The 17,093-nt window shown below is 39.6% G+C and overlaps 1 protein-coding gene across 1 annotated transcript in view; it reads left to right on the forward strand.

The window, feature by feature from the left end:
* The first annotated feature begins 606 nt into the window (after nucleotides 1-606).
* YTHDC1 (YTH domain containing 1) overlaps nucleotides 607-17,093 on the forward strand; it is an 18,594-nt gene continuing 2,107 nt past the window's right edge. The window contains exons 1-15 of the mRNA XM_008939489.1: nucleotides 607-735; nucleotides 2,882-2,983; nucleotides 3,609-3,937; nucleotides 4,066-4,420; nucleotides 5,717-5,806; nucleotides 6,303-6,356; nucleotides 6,963-7,057; nucleotides 8,940-9,048; nucleotides 9,149-9,266; nucleotides 10,176-10,260; nucleotides 12,010-12,176; nucleotides 14,677-14,759; nucleotides 15,874-15,910; nucleotides 16,001-16,040; nucleotides 16,144-16,206. Of these exons, the coding sequence (XP_008937737.1) occupies nucleotides 618-735; nucleotides 2,882-2,983; nucleotides 3,609-3,937; nucleotides 4,066-4,420; nucleotides 5,717-5,806; nucleotides 6,303-6,356; nucleotides 6,963-7,057; nucleotides 8,940-9,048; nucleotides 9,149-9,266; nucleotides 10,176-10,260; nucleotides 12,010-12,176; nucleotides 14,677-14,759; nucleotides 15,874-15,910; nucleotides 16,001-16,040; nucleotides 16,144-16,206 (1,845 nt within the window). The 5' untranslated portion in view covers nucleotides 607-617. The remainder of the gene's footprint in view (nucleotides 736-2,881; nucleotides 2,984-3,608; nucleotides 3,938-4,065; nucleotides 4,421-5,716; nucleotides 5,807-6,302; nucleotides 6,357-6,962; nucleotides 7,058-8,939; nucleotides 9,049-9,148; nucleotides 9,267-10,175; nucleotides 10,261-12,009; nucleotides 12,177-14,676; nucleotides 14,760-15,873; nucleotides 15,911-16,000; nucleotides 16,041-16,143; nucleotides 16,207-17,093) is intronic.

A 17,093-nucleotide genomic window follows, 5' to 3' on the forward strand; every position in this document is an offset into this window, starting at 1 on the left:
TGTTAGAAAAGGTATGTAAAATGATTTCTGGTGATTGATTCCTTGTGGTATTATTGTAGGACTGGTAGGATAGGATATGATCAGGTTGTGTTGAAACAAATGTGAGCTGCTGCTATGGATAAGCTAAATTGAAAGGTTTACTGTTGGCACCTAAACATTTCTGCTATTCTAATTAATTCTGATGGACTTGATTTTTTTATTATTCCTTGTGGCTTTTTGTTCTTTTTTAATCATTGACAGTAGTCAGGTCATCAGTAGAAAACAAGAAATGTTTTTGTTTCTTCTTTTAATTTGCTTTTAATTTCCTGTCCTATGAAAGGGATGATTCTGACTGAATAGCAGGTGTTAACACACATGTGTTTGTAATTGAACTGTAAATGCAGCGTTATTTTTATGCTCCTTTTTTGAGAGAAATGCTATTTCATTGGTTTAAAAAAGTGGAAATAAATCTTGCATACCTTCTTATTTTGAAATCACCTGATCTTATCTCCTCTATTTGCGAAATGAGTTTTTTTGCTTGGACCCTTCCTTGAATAGATCTAATGGTCATGGCCAGCAGAGGAAAACTGGCCTCCCCAAGTTACTTTCCTGCTGTTTCAGGTGAGTTAAATTTGTTCATGGAAGGATCCAACACGCCTCAGAGACAACAAAAGATGAGTTGCAGGAGATCCCAGTTGGGAGTGTCTGTAATGAAAAGGACTCATTTGGACCTTTGCCCTTCAACAGTGATGAACTGTAAGAAATCTGTCCTCTACTGTTTTTCTGTTTTATTTTTTGTGCTTTTCCTGATGCTTCTCTTGATCTGTCTGAGATAACTTAGCTCATCAGGTTGAACGCTGAGGGTGACAGTTCAGTGAGTGTACTCATCCTGTGGAAGCCAGTTGAGCAGTATACCCGAAGCAAGCGAGAGGTGGGAACTTTCTGTTCAGATTGCCCCTTCTGCATCACCAAGCTGCTGAGAATTTATCTGAAAATAATCTGGAAATTTATTTTTAATGGACTCGGATAGCTGTATCTACAGAAGGGGATGGGGGGAACTCATCCTGCTCCTATTTTTCACCTGGAAGGGATTTGTCAGTATGCATCAAATTTGCTTATTCAGTTAAGTTTTCCCCATTTTTTTTTCTCAATTTATTTCTGAACCGGCTGACACGCGAGTCCTTTAGCACCTCTGAATGCTACTGCAGTAGCTAGGTTAAATGTAATTTACTCCAATAATGCTGTTGCTCGCCAAAAGGGGAACAAAACTAAGGTGATATATTTGATAGTGTAATCCTAGCATACCTCTTTTTTTATTAGTCTCCAGTAAAAAAGCTCTTCTGCTCTGAACTTGCATGGTCTTCTGTGGGAAGCAGAATGCAAGCCAGGAAATTGCAGCCCGTGTTTAGCAATTGCACAGCCATGAGTCTTCTGTAGCTCATCAGTAACAGCAAGGACGTTTGCTGTGGAGGTGTGGGTAGCTACAAATATAAAGGGCTGTTCCCAGGGGAATAGTGTGTTATATTTAAATGCCCTCCAGCTGTAAACTGCCAGAGCAAGGCTCAACCCACCTTTCTGCACTGCTTCCTCTGCATCAGCTGCAGCAGTTGTGCAGTTCAGGGAACGCTTCTGCATTCCCCTTCCACAGAAGATGCAGAGAAATGCCAGCAGGGAAGCTGGCACGCATACTGACCTCAGATTCGTTAGTATATAGTAGAGATACAATTACAACACCAACTCTTACCTGGTGTGGATTGTGTCTGTCTTTAATATCCAGCTGTAAAACTTCTCTTTTGGCACAGCTGAAGATTTTGAGGTAGTCAAGTTGCCAGACTCTGGAGGACTTAGTTTGGTGCCTTACCCCAGTTTTGCCCAGTACAGGAGTTGTTACCAGCTGCCTTATAATGTTGTACAGTGTGTCTTCTACAGATACTGTCAAACAGCTGAGTCCTCAGAGTTTGCTCTGCTTCCCTGTTCCTGAATGCAAAACAGAATTGGTTGTAGTAAAGTGGAAAGAGCTAAGAATTTCAGAGTTCAGAAGAAATAGAAGATTCCAAAATGAATACTTTTTCTATTATTTTTCCTTTTGCATGCTTGGAATTGGCTCACTTTTATTTTCTAAAGTTCTTGAAGTATAGACCTGCTGTCTTAAAGCTGGTGAATCCTTCTTCTACCAGAATTGCCATGTGTCCCCTTTGGTTTCTGCAAAGTGATACAGTGACAAATTTTAAAAGTTGTTGGACCAAGTGTGGTCATTTACTGATTTTACCATGAATTTTCTTAAAATTTTGCCCTTTTGATGAAGGTGAATTAGTTGTAGCATTTGGGTTTTATTCAGAGCAGTTCAGAATTAATTATGCAGCAAATTAGTGCTACTTTCCCTTTCCTCAGTGGAGTGACCTAGCTTGTGTTCTTGTTAACTTGCCCTATTGAGATTTTTCTCCTTGTAGGGGACCCTCAAAACTCACCCTCCCAACACAGCAACAACAAAAATTGTGGGGTCAGGAGGGAGATAATTTAAGGTGCCAGTTCTTCAGGATTTTGAGGAGAGAGATTGCTTCTCTTTGCTTATGGCACTCAGACTATCTCCCCGTCTATTTTCTCAAATTTTGCACAGGCTTTTTTGTTAAGCTTCCGTTGCAAAGCTTGTGTGACGTGAGAAGCCAACTTGGAACTTGCTCAAAGGCCTAAATGCATCCGGTGACATATTTTAATTCTTTTGTTGGCTTTGCTTGATCCTTCCAACTGAAATAGTGGAAATAAATTAAGAAGATGTTAATTTTTTGCCTTGTGGCAGATCTGTGACCCTAAAGGAAGTGTTTGAGTTCATAAATATTCTACTGTAGTTTACATATCCAGACTTCTAAGAGTTGGTTTTAACCTTTTGTTTGTTTGTTTTCAGATGGGGAACTGAATGTTCTGGATGACATTTTGACTGATGCTCCTGACCAAGATGATGAGTTGTATAACCCTGACAGTGAGCAAGATAAAAGTGAGAAGAAGGGTAGGTGACTTTGGTAGTGGACGTACTACAGGAACAGAAATAGTTAAAGCCGCCTTTCTTGCCAGGGTTAAAGTCTGCGAAATGGTGGCTCTTATAACCTCCTTCAAAGAGCGGAAGAGTTCCAGAAGTCTTTATGTCACGGACATCTGCTTTTTCACCTGACTTTCCAAGCAAACGATTAACTAGGTTTCCTTTTGTCTCAGAAAGAGTTGCTGAGTCTGGCTTGTTGTGAATTCATTTGCTGTTAGAAGATGGCTGTCCCTCTTGTTTTGATGAAGTGAAATGGAAATGGAGCAAGGGGGTCCCAGGGTCTGGCTGCAGCTCAGTTTTATTATTTGTCTTTAGACCAATCCCATAAGCCTTTATTTTAGCCTTCCTATATAAAAAAACTTAGAAAACACCTACCAAAACCTGGAGGATTGCTCTTCCAAAGTAAATACATGTTTTAGGATGTGGGCTGTTCCTAACAAGCAGTTTTGAGTGCTACTGCAAAGCCTACAACTGTAAGATGCTGCCTGTGACTGCAACAGGGCAGTTACCTAAAGCAGAGAAGGTAGGAGTCTTTGCACGGTGTTTGGTTTGCTGTACAAAATAACATTGAACTTGATATCCCTCTCTGTTTAAGGGTCAAAAAGAAAAACTGACAGGATGGAAAGCGCTGAAAGCAAGAGACAGAAACCCTCTGTGCATTCCTCGAGGCAGATGATGCCAAAGCCTCCGAGTTCCTCCGTTGGCAACAACAAGAGACTAGTGAGCACGAAGGGCAAGCCGGTGTCGGAGTACAAGAGCGAGGACTACCAGAGGTCCGACCGGGGCAAGCGCCCGGACGGGGACCGCAAGATGCGCATGTCGAGCGGCTCCAGGGAACCTTACAAAGGACCACCAGAAAAAACCTGCGTGAGGAAGAGGGATATTGACAGAAGGGCAAAGTCTTCTACGCCAGATGGTTCAGAGGTATTAAATATTCTTGCTGCCTTATAAATCAGTTATATGAGACTTTTATAAGGCACGTTCTCTTAGGACTTTGTGTGCATCCTGACAATGTTGTATGACTGCTGATTCGCTTTTTCTTTAAACATCAGAGAATCAGGCATGATGTGGATAGAAGACCAAGCAGGTCCAGCCATTCTTCTAAAGAAGAGGTGAACTCTGAGGAATATTGTTCAGATCATGAGACTGGCAGTAGTGCTTCATCTGAACAAGGCAATACAGAGAATGAGGAGGAAGGAATGGAAGAAGAGGAAGACGATGAAGGGGAAGAGGATGAAGAGGTGGAAGAAGATGGGGAGGAAGATGAAGAAGAGTATGAACAAGATGAGAGAGATCAGAAGGAAGAAAATGACTATGATACACGAAGTGAAGCCAGCGATTCTGATTCTGAATCTGCCTCTTTCACAGATGGTTCAGTCAGATCTGGGTCTGGCTCAGATGCCTCAGGTAGGCAGCATCTAGCATCCTACTCGGAAATATCTTGCCATTGAAAGTTTGACTGCTTTTAAAAACAGCCACTTTCTGACTGTGTCAAAAGTAAGTCTGCGTAGCACAAGTCATGAAGATGATAATTATGAAATGGCATTGGCAAGGAAAAAAACTCTACTGGAAAGTGGTAGTTCCTTACACAAAAACTTGTGAAAAAGAGGAGTACCATGCTGAGGATTCATAGTGTTCTTGATTGCTTTGGCCTTGCTGTTCAGTTGTTTGAAACATTAGAATTGGTAGCTTCTTGGATATCTAACGGCTTAGTTTCCCATAGAGTTCATTTTAAGTTGGTGGTGTTCTATATTCATCTAGTTGAGCCACCAGCTAGACTGGTATAGTAAAAGCACCACCTCCACATAGGAGGATAGTTGAATCTTAAACAGTGTCTGACTTCAGTTTAGGAAACTAAACCTAAGTTGAAACTTATTATCTGTAAGGGCAAACTTAGAAGCATTTTGAACAGAAACATATGCTTTGCAGTTGTTTATTATAACTGGTCCTAACTAGCAGATGGGGAGTGTTAATGTCATCAATATTTTTGGTTGGTTGGGGGTTTTTGTGGTGGTTTTGTTTTGGGGTTTTTTTCTTTGTTTCCTTCTTTTTTAAGAAAGCAACTTGCAATCCTGTTAAGATTCCGCTTGTGTATCTTCCTTGTCTGAAGTCTCCCCTAGGTGGTCATCCTGCTTAACATAATGCCTTTTTTGGCTCAGCTCTGCTGTTTGGAGTTAGAGAACAGAAAAACGTAACCTAAAGACAAGGGAAGCTGTAATAACTGCCCTAAAAGCTCCATAGTGTAAAGTAACACTTCGAAGAGTGGAAATAATTGCCTGTGTGACACAGTGTTTGGTTTTCATGCCTCTTGCCATTTTGTCAAGCTCTGAGCAAATGAGACCCTATCACTATCACAATACAGTTTGTGCTCTCTGTTACAAATTTGGCTGAAAAGCTAAACCACTCTTACTAAAGCAGCTAGAGAAGTAAACTTTGTCTCTAAACTTTGCACAGAATTACTACATCTGTGGTATTTGGCTTCCTTTTGTGAATGAGAAGCTTGAGTAATTGGCATCTGCTTCTTTTGTGCTTCATAATTTTGGGGCAGCAACAATTTTCACGTGCAAGCCAAATGCTAACTTCACTATTACAAATGTTGTGTTCCTGTCTTAGTACTTTTTATCTCAATTTTGCCTGCCACTTGATGTTTAATATTCTGGTTTATTTGTAAATGTGTTTGGGTTTGTTTGGTTTTTTTTTAAGATGAGAAAAAGAAGGAGAGGAAGAGAGCTAGAGGTATCTCTCCAATTGTTTTTGACAGAAGTGGAAGTTCTGCATCGGAATCATATGCAGGTATCTTTTCCCTTCCTTTCATTGCTTGTTATCCTGACTCGCATCAAATCTTAATGCGTAATCTAAAATAAATGTAACTGGCTGTAGAGATTTATGGGGTATGTAGCTTTCTGTAATTTGGTATTGACTTCTGGCATGTTGTGTGTGGGTACCTTTGAGGGGAAGTAGGCTTTCTTGTTACTTTAATGCTATTCTGTTGCTTAAGTGGAATTTTCACTTTTTTTTTTAAACTTGGAAGATGATGATTCAGTGACTAGTTTTCTGAGTAGAAAATTGTTCAAATAGTAAAAAAAAAAAACCAAACCCAAACCAAACAACCCAAAACCAAAACAAAACAAACCACTCGTGCACATTGAATAGTATTTTTTGTGTGTGTGGGTGCGCGCCAGAAAGCGTAATTTGTCATGAATGAAAATTGTATGTGACAAAGCTGTAGAAATTGTATATTATCTCTATTAAGGCTCAATCTGAACAAATGTACTTTGGCTAAACACAGGTTCAGAAAAGAAGCATGAGAAATTATCATCTTCCGTTCGTGCTGTCCAAAAAGGTATCATTTAAATTTGAATTCTTAATGCATGCCCCATAGCAAACCCATTGTCTCTGTTCATTAAACTACCTGTCAGTAGTAATGTTCCGATATGAATCAGTTTGAGCACATAATTGTTCTGAGCAGAACAAGTGAATCCTGAGCTACTCATGCATGTCTCGAGGACAGTATGCAAAATGTTCAGTCTCTTTGCTCCTTGCAGAGGCAGCAAAGCAAAAAATGAAAGTACTTACATCTGAAAAGAGGAACGTTTCAGCATTCTGTTGGACAGCTCATGCAGATGCAAATGCTACTCGGTATATACACAGAGATTCTTAGCCCAGATATAAGTCCTCTATATCGGAACATCACTGAATCATGCTGACTTTTTTTTTTTTCTTTATCTCAATATCTAAGTTTTAGCTTTGGTTTTATTTCCCCTGGCATTTTGTGCTCTAAAGCTTAGACTTCAAGTTGGGTGGTTGACTGTGATGATAGATAGGTAGGAGCTGGGTGGGATACAGTGTGTGTTTTGAAGGAAACAAACAACTAGCTATACTAAAAGCAACATTTTTAACAACTGTAAATATTTACAGTTGAGCTTATTTGATGTTTTGTTTTTTTCAGACCAAACAAGTAAACTAAAGTACATTCTCCAAGATGCAAGATTCTTTCTCATCAAGAGTAATAACCATGAAAACGTGTCACTCGCTAAAGCAAAGGTATGTTGAATTTTCTTCAGGCTTATTACATGTTCTATTGTAGACACACCCACCTTACTGTAGAAATGCATCTAGAGAGAGACATTCTTTTCTCCGTCACTTGGCTCTTGGTAGAGGCAAGGATGAAAGCTTCTTCATTCTTCCAGGGTAGCTGTTCTGCTTCCACTAACTAAGAAAACTTTCTAGACCATCTGTCATTTTTCTTGATAAGAGTAGGGTTAAAAAGGTCCTCAAGGTCTGTTTGATAATGTTCTAAGCCAGCCTCCACTGGGAATGCTGTGATGGTGTGTTCTCCCTTTCATCAGCACCTGTGTTCATATTGCTGTACTGTGAGGATGCTCAGAAGGTTGTCTTGGCATTCGCCTAATGCTATAAAAGTAATTTTTTTTTTTTTTTTCAGTTCGTTCAGGGATCTGAAGCTTTATTGCAGAAACATCTGCCTGGCAGTGCTGGTGTAAGGGAGTTATTTGGGAGGGATTCCAGTGCAGTGGACTAAAGCTGCTGAGAAATTACACTAGGCCACTCTGGTGGTTTTGTATTTGTATGTGTTACTTGGAACAGCTTGTAGAGGAAAAAAGCTAATCTGCCATTACACAATATACACAGAGTAGGTGATTCTACTACTGCAGGTTTTCTAAAATAGACTAGCATTGACACAATTAAATGAATGTTCAAATTCCTGGACAGGTTTGGCTTCCCCTCACCCCCAGCTTTGGGTCTGATCGGTGCAGTGAGCACTATTCTGGCTTGTGTTTGCTTCAGCTCTTTAGAGGATTTACATCCTTTCTGTGCCTCATCCACACCTGGGGCTGCAGCAGTTCCCAAAGTCCTTGGTGTGGAAGCTTTGTCTCTGTGCCTAGGCATCAGTGCTGTGCCACTGCACTGGCATGAAACTGGCTTTTGTGGTGCCAGTGGAATAAGTTGTTTCAGTTCAGAGCAGGGCTCTGCATGAAAAGCACACACAAGCAATACACATCTGACTGGATGCTAGTAAAAAAACCCCAAATAGTTCTCTGATGACTAATGAATTGTCAGTCAGGCAAGAACTAATCTGAGCACAGTGGGACATGAGAACATATCTTTGATAAAAAAGGAACATTTTTCTTTGCTAGATGTTATGTCATATTCTGAGGCTGAAGTTTGAACTTCTTAAACCAGCATAAGCTTCTCCTCTGAGTTTGCCCAGAGAATGGATTGGGGAGCTGATCTTGTTGAAAAGCAATACAGCAAGACTGGTATTCTATATCTCATCTTTTTGGTACCTTAAAACAGATGTGGTGTTATTGTTCCCCATCAGTGGCTGCTGTAAAGGTGGGAATGTGGGAGGCCAGACAAACTGTTCTGAGTTGTCTTGCCAATTCAAAATGTTAGCCTGGTGTCTTTCATGTTTCTGGCCCTTCACCAAGAGTTTTAAAGTCTTCAAGCTGTCCTCAACAAATCTGTCATACTAAGAAGATTATTGAAGTCTACCTGCCCACCTTTCAGTATATAAGCTGCTATTATTTTCATAATTGGTGTTTATTATGTGATATATATGAACTCAGAGTCACTTAAAACCAACATGAAAACCTTTGCCTTTGGTGTTTTTAATCTAGCTGTCCATCACGATCATTGCAAATGAAACCTTACAGATGGTGTAAATGAATCTGCAGTGTTCAAAAAGAGATGGGAAAGCCAATATTTTAAAAATTCTGTCATGGACCAGGCTAAAAATATTTTCTGAAGGAACTGAATTTAGCAATACCTTTGTTTTCATTATTTTTTATTCCAGAACACCACTTTGGTCTTGTTTTCCTCATCTGCACTATAGACTTCTATTAGCTAAAGGACTTGAGATTAACTCTTACCTTTTGATGGTGGGGTGGGGCTTGTTTTGTTTTAGGGAGTGTGGTCGACACTTCCTGTGAATGAAAAGAAGCTTAATGCTGCATTTAGATCAGCAAGGAGTGTTATTTTGATATTTTCTGTAAGAGAGAGTGGCAAATTCCAAGGTAAGGGAAAGTGAGCTAATCTCAAGGTAAGTGAAAGCAAGTTTTATGTACAGTAGCTTTTCTGTTGTGTCTTTGTTACAATTCCTGTGAAATCCTTTAGGATTTGCAAGACTGTCTTCAGAGTCCCATCACGGAGGATCACCTATACACTGGGTGCTGCCTGCAGGAATGAATGCAAAAATGTTGGGAGGTGTCTTTAAAATTGACTGGATTTGCAGGTAAATAAATGAACAGTTTAGTTACTGTTTAGTAACAAGATGTTGTAATATCATTTCTGTGTGTTACTCAGGTGCTTACAGCATCCTTTTGAAAACTTGATTCAGCCAGAGGTCTGTCCTCCAGCCTCCCCAGATCCATGCTTACATGTTACTAAGCTTAGGAGTCAAGTCTGTAGCTGGCATGCATTATTTTTTTTTTTAATTTAGACAATTAATGTAGAGTTTTTAACACTTGATTGTGTTCCTGCACTGATCTCTTGCTCTGAAACCGGAAGACTGTATTCTGAAGTCTCTGAGTAAAAACAACTGCTCACTTGAATAGGCAACTGTGGATAAACAGGAAGAAGGAATTCTATAAGATTAAATGTCTTTATCTGATGATGTCTTGACATCTGACAACAAAGAAAGTGCTGCTGCTCTGAAATAACATGAAATAGTACAGTTGTTTTGTGTGAACATACTGCTCACAAACATGATACATCAATGATTTAACTGTGTGCCTTACAGAAAAGGATTTAAACCTCCCTGAAAAAAAAATGAGCTGTATTGGTCCTGTGAGAGGGCTTTATTTCAGTAGGTACCATGAGCTACCACCTGCTGTAGAGACTGGCCAGCATATTCAAATGGTGAGATGATGTGTAAACATGATGTTGGTATTGTACGAAGACCAAAAAAATAAATTCTCTTTGATTGGACAGGCTGTCACAGCATGGACGGTACTCATTAATATTGAAATAAGTCAAAGGGAAGCCTTCAGTTACTTAATATGTACTAATGTGTTCAGTCAGAGACCTGACAGTGCAAAGGGTAAAAGGATTATTGTGTATGTAGTGTCCTGCTTCGTGCATTTAAAAATTTTTTTGCGAAGAAAGGAAGCAGAACTCTAAACACTGCTGCTTGCCTGTTTAGGCGTGAATTGCCGTTCACTAAGTCTGCTCACCTGACCAATCCTTGGAACGAACATAAGCCGGTAAAGATTGGACGCGATGGACAGGTTTGTTCATTTTAGTGCTTCTATAACCCACATCTTCCAGTGCTTGCTCCCTGCTTCGTCACGTACAGAAGGTTTGAGATCTTTTTAGATGAGTTCTTAGTTGCAGTAGAGTACTGGTGAAGGCACTCACCTTATTGCTGATGTTGCAGAAGAAGGAAGCAACAACATGGTGCCAGTTCTGTTATCACCTTTGTGATAAACAGTGCCTGATGCTTCAAAACTCTGCCATGTTCTGGATTTGAAATGTGCCATGCCTTTGCATTGAATGGTGTGCCAACCTGTGTAGCATCAGTTTTTAAGAATGAATTCTAGTGCTTCCAGCTGTGTTCTGCATTTTTTTAATATACTGTATTACTTAGGGCATACACTCTACTTTATATAAAGTACATGCTAAGTAAATTTTAAGTGAGGTGGCTGTTTGTCTTGTCAGAGATACCAGGGTACAAGTGTGTTCGTGCTGTCAATAACCTGGCCTTGAGTGAAGTAACAGGTCCTGCTTTCCTAAGGCAGGGTGGGGGTTGCATAACCTCAGTGCTGTATGGAAAATGTTATTTTGCCTGTGGACACGTTCACTGTGTTGGGTAGCAGAGGTAAAACAATGTTTTCAGTCTTGTTTTTAATTTAGTGTGACCTTAAAAAGAAAAAAAAAGTTAACTTTGTTTCTGTTAAATGGTCAAGGAAATAAATTTCATATATTTTATAGTGAGAGTCCACCTCACTATAGATTTGCAACCTGGATGTGGGTTTCATCTTTTTTCATAAAATTGCCGGGGAAGCCTTGTTTAGTGCTTGCTCTCCCAGCTCTTCCAACTTGGGTTATTTTCTGGCATGGTTGTTGTTTACCTGTTTATATTTTGTGTAACCCTGAATGGATCTCTTCTGAGGACATGCACCTGACTTTTGCTAGCTTCATTTGACAGCCCTGAGTTCTTGTACTGGAAAAGGGAGTCAAGAGTTGATCTCTGTCTCTCTCTCCTCTAAATGACTCGTGGTGGCGGATGCACCCATTGTACCCATCTTGTCCCCAGTACTCTTCATATTCCTCTTTTATTTCAGACCAAAGAGACCCAACCTGCTCAGTAGGAATTGTGCTCATTCAGTGAATCTTGGTATCCTGTTTTGAAACTTTTCTGTTTCTCCTGCCCCCCTAGTTTTTGAGAAGCAGTGATCAGAACTGCACACAGTATTTAGACTGTAGGTGGAACATGAACTTTCAGTGTGGTGTAATGACTTTCTCATTCTGTGTTGCTTTCCTAATAATCCTAAACACACCACTTGCTTGTTTTAACTGCTGGTAAGCAAGCATTGGGCTTCTATTTTCGTGGACCTGTCATACACCGAAGAACTCCCTTTTGAATGGCAGTAGTCAACTTCATCAGGCCATGGCTTCATTGTTGAAGCTGGGATGGATTTTTTTCCTACGTGTGTTACTTTTCTCTGTGTAATAGGTGATAATTTTCTTTGTGATGAAAAACAGTCCTCTGATTTTGTAGCAAAGCAGTGATGTGGCCTGTATGTCTCATGGGAAGATATGGTTGCCCCAAGTATTGGACTGTTTTATGAAAATTCTAAATAGTGCCTAAAGAGTGAAAGGTAATGTAAGTGAATTTTGCTCTGTCTGTAGTGATGCTGAAGTCTCTTCGAAGTGGGCCTTTTTTCTTTTTTTTTTAATGTATGTTGTCAGTGTATTTGGGGAGAGTTTCATTTCTTCAGTTTATAAACCACTACTGAACTTCTAACTGATTCTAGGAAATTGAGCCGGAATGTGGAACCCAACTTTGTCTTCTCTTCCCTCCCGATGAAAGTATTGACTTGTATCAAGTCATTCATAAAATGAGGCACAAGAGAAGAATGCACTCACAGCCCCGGTCCAGAGGACGCCCCTCGCGCCGAGACCCTGTCCGGGACGTGGGAAGGTTAGAAACGTTCTTTGGACTGATAGTAGGCACATGTGTCAGAATAACCTGATGGAGGAGTGTCATTCGTCAGAGCTTTCCCTGCGATAAAGAAGAGAGAAAATCCTCAAATCAAGCTGCATGGACAAGTTTGTGGCTTCATTGAGGATTTCACATGGTTCCCCGGTCTGTCATTTTTCAAGAGGAAAATGGGGATCTTTGCTTTTGCAGAAAAAAAAGCTCTTAAGTGCTGTCTAGTTTAGACTAGATCGTTTATTGAGCTAATGCAACATGTAATGCGAGCTGTAGGTAAGCTTGGCTGGATAATGAGCAGGCTAGATGGAGAGAAGGAAATTATTTCTATGCCAAAAATGTGTTAATATCTTGTAAAAGCCTTTTCTTTCAGGTGTGTCTCTGGATAAGCCTTATCAAATGTGGGACTTTTATAAGGATCACTTAGAATTTTGCAGAAGATGCCGCCTCATTTTGAGGATAAAAATATTTAAGTTATTTTGATATTCAAGAGGAGCATTATTGGGACTGTTTCAAATTGTGTCACCGTGATGTGTTAACCCCATTGCCAGATATTCTCTAACATGTAACCACTGAATTCACACATCTTGCTGAGCTTCTGAAAACAGTAGGTTCTTCCCAAAAGGGATCAAGTGGCCCTTGGAGACCCGGCAACAAACCAAAAAGAATGGCTGTTGCTGTGTCTGTATATACAACCTTTCCAGATGGTGGCAGTACCTGTGGACTTAAAGTATTTTTAGAGGATCGACATGGTTATTGATCACTGCTATATGAACTTAACATCATTTTCCTGAAAAAAAGGGGGTATAACTTGTTACAGAATTGGAGAAGTCTTTGCAAAGAACTGATATTAGCCCTTCTGCCAAACAGCTTTTACCCGTGTAGCCACTTTGCATACAGACTGATGTATGGTTTGGGCTGAAACCTTTGGTTAAGTTTCCTCTTTGTGGAAACATCCTGTGGTAGGTACAGATACCCAACAAGAGTCCCCATTTCCTTGAGCTTAAAAAAGGACACTGTAACCAGTAGGTAGGAGGAAACCTGGCAGCGCCCCCCTATTTTTGGCTTTAAAGGACTGAACACCGAGATGGCTTTTGAAGTTAAGCTAAGAGGTTTCCAGTGCAATAAAGTATATGCAAGTGAAGGTTTTGCAATGGACTGCAAACTAGACATAGAACACCACCACACCTTCTCAAGCCTGCCAGGGCCTCCATTTATGTGTGTGGCTTACAGCTTAAAGTCAGTAGTTGGACTACTATATGAACTGTTTCTATCATATTTTATACCGGTCGTAAATGCACTCCCAAAACTACAAGAAAGCGGTATGTTTATTCTTTACACCAGCTTTTATTTTCCTTGATCTGATTTTGCTGTAGATGCAACTGCTTTGGTTTTTGGGCTTTTTGCTCATAGTAGAGAGTCTGCTTTCATTTAAAAAAAAGCTTAGTAACTGGGTATGGTGGGCTTTAAAGACTGAAGTTGGGAAGGGGGAGGAGAAATGAGTATTTATAAAGCTAAAAGCTATGTGAGCAAGTTGCACAGTAATTAAGCTATTTAAGAAAGTGTTAATTTCTTGTCATAAGGAATTGTATTGTGGGGGGTGGGTGCGATGGGAATGGATTTGTAGCTGCTTTGTGGTTAGAAACTTATGTTAGCATTGGAGTCTCCCATTAATGTTTCTGTACCTTGGTGGAGCGATATTAGCAGCCAGTTTTCAGTTCTTCATTAAACACAACAGAAACTGGAATGTAACTTTTATAATCAAAACTTCCTCCCTGAGAGTGAGGTTCTTTTCCCTAAAAGAGCTGTTCGTATAGAAAGGAACCCAAATTATTTTAGTTATTAGGAGGCTTAAGTATTCTTAAACTTTCTGTAAAAGGCACCAATGCATTGCTGGTAAATTGCTTAGAACAGAAATTGTTGCAAATAATATCGCTGGCCTATCCAGTTATAAAAGCTACAGGGAAAGAAGCAATTTCACAAAGCATCCAGTTTTATTTATAAATGTTACAGAAATAGACCATTAATGTAGAGTTATTTACCCCGTAGCTATCATACAGCAATGTCTATGCCTTCTGACTGTAATTATATATTTTACTGTCTATTTTCACTGTATTTAGTTCTGTAAATTCTTTTGTTATCTACTAGGTTGTTTCAAAATGTAATGTGGAAAGTGTAATGTTAAAGCTTAAGCCTGAGTTTGTTTTAGACAAAATTGTTACCCTTTTTTTGGTATGAAGTTGGGTAGAATTCTTTCCTTAACAATGAAAGCTCCTGTAGCCAGAAAGCAGCAATGGAGGGTATTTAATTGAACTGTTGTTCCTGACTATTTGAGTTCAAATTTAAAGCTGTAGAACATTTTGAAGCAGGTGGAATTCAGAATTATTAAGTTGAGATCCTGGGCAGCTCAAGCTATTCCTGTGAGGTACTCTGCTGTGACGAATGCTCCAAGCAACCTTGTTTAATTTTTGATATCTAATTTGTGTAGGCGTCGACCAGAAGATTATGATATTCATAACAGCAGAAAGAAACCAAGGATTGACTATCCCCCTGAGTTTCACCAAAGACCAGGTTAATATCTTACTATGAAGATTTGTGTGCACCAATTCACAAGTGTTTTCTCTTTTAGTGTATCTTCATTAATTCAAAAGTCAAACATTGGTATGACTGGGATATAAAAATGGGAATTCTCCTAAGTGCTGCCTGCTGGTTTAACTCATCTCTCAGAGAAGCAGTGTCACTGTTTCACTGTTTTGAGAGAGAGATGAGTTAATCTAGGCTGAGCCCTCTTAAGAGCCTCAGGGTTCTGTACATTGTTTTGAATGATCCAGATTTTTTTCCTCAGAAAGCAGTTACAGGGAAACTGTCACTTTTAATCTGTTGAATCTTGCTTCAGTCCTATTAGAAATAAGTATACCATTACTTCACTAGTAGATTTCTCTGTCTTAAGAATCTGCATTTATCTGTCTGGTTTACTTGGAAAGTCTGTGTTCTTTGCAGCAAGAGTGTTGTTGCTGCTCTATGGCTTTCCATGATTGTTTGAAGTACAGAGCAAATTTTTTTAAAAAATAATGAAGCTCAGAAAATATTTTATTAGCAGAAGCATGTCTAGTGACTTGTACCATTTTACTGAGCTCTTTAAAATTTACTTCATGGGATTAACTGCAGCTGCAAAACTTTGCCCTGTGGGGCTTTTCCAGATGTTTTTTAGGTCGTTTTAAAATTAATTTTGTGTGTAACATTGTATCCAAAACCCATTGGAAAATTGGCCTTCAGACTTGTGCAGATGAACACATTCTACTGAAGACACAGTTTATAAGTAATAACAGCCGTGTGCTGACTGCCATGGGACACTACCCTTCAAATTTGTGGGCATTCCCAATTCATTTAACTCAAATTTAAGTCTGTATTTGCACAGATACCCCCTTGCATATTTGTTTGTACTGTGTGTAGGTTCCTGTGGGTATATTTGTCTATTTTGTTCGTTATACATTATGCTATTCTGTGCTGTCTACAAGAAGACGTAAGTTTCTGAGAGCTATTTTGAAAGCAAGGGTGATTGTGAGTAGGCACAACTTCATAGCTGGCACAAAATGAAAGGTCAGTTTCTAATGAGTATGATTTTTTTTTAAGACTGCTAATTTGAGATGGTAAATCAAATTAATACTGCTTGATGTTCGAACAGGGTATATAAAGGATCCCAGATATCCTGAAGTAGACAGGTAAGGTGTGTTCGTTATTCACTTTATGCCCTGGTAACTTGTGTGTATGGATAAATTGGATTTAGTTCTGCAAATTTTTATTCCCAACAGACGATTTTCAGGAGTTCGGCGAGATGTATTTTTAAATGGGGTAAGTTGGTGCATGTAGACTTTGGAGAACTTTTTATGTTCACCTTTCTGCAATCCCAAAGAACGCTCATCACAAATGTTAATGCTACTGTCTTTCATTTTAGTCCTACAATGATTACGTGAGAGAATTCCACAACATGGGACCACCACCACCATGGCAAGGAATGGTTTGTGTCTTGTTGAATTCATTTTTTTCTCTGTAGAAAATGGGGGGGGTTTGTTCCCCTCTAGAGGAGCACACCATATTCAATGTGCACTCTTCCCTTTGCCTAAAATGTATCTCTGCTGTAACTGCATAAAATTTTTATGGGAAAAAAATTGCTTATTTCAAGTTCTGTAGCAACAGTCCAGCATTCTAAGAAGCAGTAGAGCAGCAGGAAAGGTTTGAACCTACAAGAAACTGAAAGCTCTGAGGAATTACCAGAACCCTCCTTTAACCTACACGAAAGGGTGTGATGAAATCTTTTTATTCTGCTTAATATTCATAGTAACTTGCTTTCGGACAGCAAATGCATCAGAAAATTGGACTTGCTGCAGAGGCTCATGGAATGGGCTGGAATGCTCTGGTGCCACACAGCGGATGGCTTTTGCCTGTGGCAGGAGCAAAGCAGCAGAATGTGCCACACACCGTGATCAGAATAAATCTTGCTGTATTGCAGCCCCTACTGAAATGCACTTTTTTCCCAGTCAGATGAGCATATGTATCAGTGCACGTATCTGCTGCTACATACATGGAACTTGACTGATTTCGCACTGGCACAGCTGTGGTTTTGCCATTGTGTCAAGAGGAATAGTCATTATTTTGGTTATATGTAGTAATGCTAACCATCAAGGTCCTGATTACTGATAACTAATCAGTCTTCTGGCTCTTGTGTGGACTGTGAATGAGCAAAAGGCAGCACCAGGTGTAGAGATGCTACTATAGCCTCATTTTTCTCTGCTGAAACACAACTTTGGTTTGTCATAACTGAAGAAAATGAACAAAGTTGTCAGACTGGAAGGAAAATGTTTTTTCAAACACAGCTAAGCCTCCAGAAACTCCTTTCTCCCCTAG

Source organism: Merops nubicus, unplaced genomic scaffold, assembly GCF_000691845.1.
Source record: "Merops nubicus isolate BGI_N331 unplaced genomic scaffold, ASM69184v1 scaffold2784, whole genome shotgun sequence".
NCBI lineage: Eukaryota > Metazoa > Chordata > Aves > Coraciiformes > Meropidae > Merops > Merops nubicus.